Source organism: Solanum dulcamara, chromosome 2, assembly GCF_947179165.1.
Source record: "Solanum dulcamara chromosome 2, daSolDulc1.2, whole genome shotgun sequence".
Classification (NCBI taxonomy): domain Eukaryota; kingdom Viridiplantae; phylum Streptophyta; class Magnoliopsida; order Solanales; family Solanaceae; genus Solanum; species Solanum dulcamara.
The window spans coordinates 3,396,776-3,400,094 of record NC_077238.1 but is presented as its reverse complement, the minus strand read 5'-3'; the positions used below and the strand labels follow the sequence as shown (position 1 = coordinate 3,400,094).

Here is a 3,319-nt window from a genome sequence, read left to right as displayed (position 1 = left end):
ACTACAGTGGTCAAACTATATCAAAGCAAGTGACACTATTATAAAGAGTTCGACGGTACAATTTAAAACTTTATCAAACGAATATATAAACCGAATTATATTAATTTACTATATACAATGAAATGATAATTTGGAATAAATTTACATATATGAAGTATTAATTAATTAATATGGTTTAATGCAAAATGTATGCTACTCTCTTTGTTTCAATATCTTTAATTATGTTACTTTTTTTTTTTCGTTTCAAAAGAATTTTTTTAAAAAAGTTTTTGCAATTCTTTAATTTCAACCTTCTATATTACATATTTGAGAACACGAAATTAAATAACATTTTAAAACATTCTATATATATTTAGCTCATGCTTGGCCTTAGATTTTGTAGTTGTGATTTTTGAAATTTGAAATTGTGTTGGACATAAATTTTACTTGGGAAAAAAATTAAAGTACGTTATATGAAAGTTCCAAAAATCCAAAAAACTGAGAACATGAAAATATCAAATTTCATGACTAAATAGATATTTGAAGATTAATTTTTAAAACCTAAGACCAAAATATTCATTTTTTAAAGAAATTTTATGTCACGTCAAAAAATGACAAATAAATTAAAATGAAAGAAGTATTCCCTCTATTTCTATTTACTTGTCAAATATAATTGTCATTTTTGACAAATCAAGATAGAATAATTTTTTTTCTATTATACCAATGTCTTTAAAAAATATAATAATAAACTCATATATCAATCATTATTTTCTTAATAAGCATTAAAATGTAAAAAGAAACAGAGAGATTAGGCATGTTATGTTTTCTTGTTTGATGGAATCTATTACAGTGAGGTATGAGTGTAACACGTACGTATAAATGTAACCAACCCCTTCACTCCATATTTCTCTTTCTTTTCTCAGATCTTAATTAATCTTCTTCAATGGCAGTAAGGGAACTAATCTTCTTCTTCCTCCTACTCCTCTCCTCCGCCGCTTCCGACGCCGTCAACCGCCGTACAAAAATCGAATACCTAAAACTTCCATTACTCCACAAAGACACATTTCCTCCAACTCCTTCACAATCACTCTCTTCCGATATCCGCCGCTTAAACACCCTTTACTCCTCTCTCCGTCACCGTAGCATTACGCGGTCAGCTAAACTTCCGTTAACTTCCGGTGCATCTACTGGTAGTGGACAGTACTTCGTAGATCTTCGATTGGGTACTCCACCGCAACGCCTCCTTCTCGTGGCCGATACTGGTAGTGATTTAGTCTGGGTCAGTTGCTCCGCCTGCCGGAATTGCTCATCCCGCCCTCGTAACTCCGCATTCCTCGCCCGTCATTCTTCAACGTATTTACCCTACCATTGCTATGATAAGAAATGTAGGCTCATACCTAACCCTAGAGGCGTCGTGTGTAACCATACGCGCCTCCATAGCCCCTGTAGATATGAATACTCTTACTCCGATGGATCGGAAACTAAAGGTTTTTTCTCTACTGAAACGACGACGCTTAATGCCAGCTCCGGTAGACCGGTGAAGTTTAACAATTTGGCGTTCGGTTGTAGCTTTAAAGCTTCCGGTCCAAGCATTACCGGTCCGAGTTTCAACGGAGCTCAGGGAGTTATGGGTTTAGGCCGCGGTTCGATTTCGTTAGCGAGTCAACTCGGCCGCCGGTTCGGAAACAAGTTTTCTTACTGTTTAATGGATTACACATTATCTCCGACTCCGACGAGTTATTTATTAATCGGCCGGTCAACGGCGGTCAACGATTCGAAAAAAATGAATTACACGCCGATGATAAGTAACCCATTTACTTCAACGTTTTACTATATTGGGATTGAAAGTGTTTACATTGAGAATGTGAAATTACCAATACGCTCTTCCGTTTGGGCGATTGATAAGTTGGGTAATGGCGGGACTGTTATGGATTCAGGGACAACATTGACATTTCTCGCCAAGCCGGCTTATCGGCGTATACTTCAAGCGTTTAAACGGCTTGTTAAGCTCCCGGAAGCCAATGAACCGACTGTTGGTTTTGACTTATGCGTCAACGTGTCGGGCGAGTCGGGACCGAGTTTCCCTAAAATGAGTTTCAAACTCAGTGGAAACTCGATCCTCTCCCCGCCACCCGGGAACTACTTCATTGACACCGCGGAGGACGTTAAATGCCTCGCATTGCAGCCGCTGACAGCGCCTTCCGGGTTTTCGGTTATTGGAAACCTAATGCAACAAGGGTTTATGTTCGAATTCGATAGAGATCGATCGAGAATCGGTTTCTCTCGGCATGGTTGTGGTAAACCATGATAACTTGGTGAGTCTTGAGTCTACTCGACTCACCAAGTGGTGCCCTTTTTTTTTTTTTTTTTTATTTTTTGTTGGAGGAATGGAGGTACATTTTTTTTTCTTGTGAAAATTAATATAAATCGATTTGTTGTTTGTGGACAGAATGTTATAAATATAATTGTATTGTTGTCGTTTTTTTGTTTTGAATGATTTTTATAGGAAACGACCAAAAAAATATGTTGGAGAGAGGAAAACATAATAAGGGAGATGTTTTTGTTGCTTTTCTTGCTGTCTGTCTGATTTGTGTTTGATGCTTTCACGTGAGTTTCTTAATGAATTATGGAATCGTTTGAAATTTGGGATAGGGGTGGGGTGTGGGGTTTGTAATATATAATATGATTTGATGAAAATAAATTCTACTCTATGACAGTACCCATATGAACATGTCAATGTTTGTGAAAAATGGAAAATAACTTAGCCAATTATTTAGGTAATTAATTAGTCTATATATTATGCAAACAAATCTTGGAGTAAAAATTTATTCATATTTACATCAAATAATATTTATGTTACTATCTTACCCTCTACCTATTGAGGCTTTATTTGCTCTGTCTCATTGTTTGTTTGTTTTTTGACTTTTTCCCCGCTTGATATTCAGCACCCGATTTGAAATTTCGATTAATTTACATTATATAAGATATGGTAAAGGGGTACTGAGATTTTTTATTTTAAACTTGACTGACGTGATCTTGTCATTCCTAATGTTAAAGGGGTAGTTTGGTAGTTGGTTAGGAGAAATATTATATATGTATTAGATTCTGCATAAGTAATATCACGTTTAGTAATTGATTAGTATAAAATTAATAGGGTATATGATTTGCAATTAAAAACTTTCATAACCAATATATGTATAAATAATGAGGAAATTTATGTATAATTTTATCTAAAATAGAAGATGAAATAACTAAATTCTGCATAAAGTAATATGTGCATAAGTTTCATCGTAATTAATTAATGTATTATTAATACTTGCATAACTCTAATCAACGATGA

General features: G+C 35.0%; 1 protein-coding gene across 1 annotated transcript; it reads left to right on the top strand.

Moving 5' to 3' along the window:
• Positions 1-806: 806 nt before the first annotated feature.
• LOC129874349 (aspartyl protease family protein 2) lies at positions 807-2,547 on the top strand. The gene has a single exon (XM_055949615.1). The coding sequence runs from the start codon at positions 923-925 to the stop codon at positions 2,285-2,287; it is 1,365 nt and encodes a 454-aa protein (XP_055805590.1). The 5' UTR covers positions 807-922; the 3' UTR covers positions 2,288-2,547.
• The last annotated feature ends 772 nt before the right edge of the window (positions 2,548-3,319 follow it).

Bases quoted from the DNA above. Each gene is read 5' to 3' on its own strand.
- LOC129874349 (XM_055949615.1), top strand. From the start codon at position 923: ATGGCAGTAAGGGAACTAATCTTCTTCTTCCTCCTACTCCTCTCCTCC.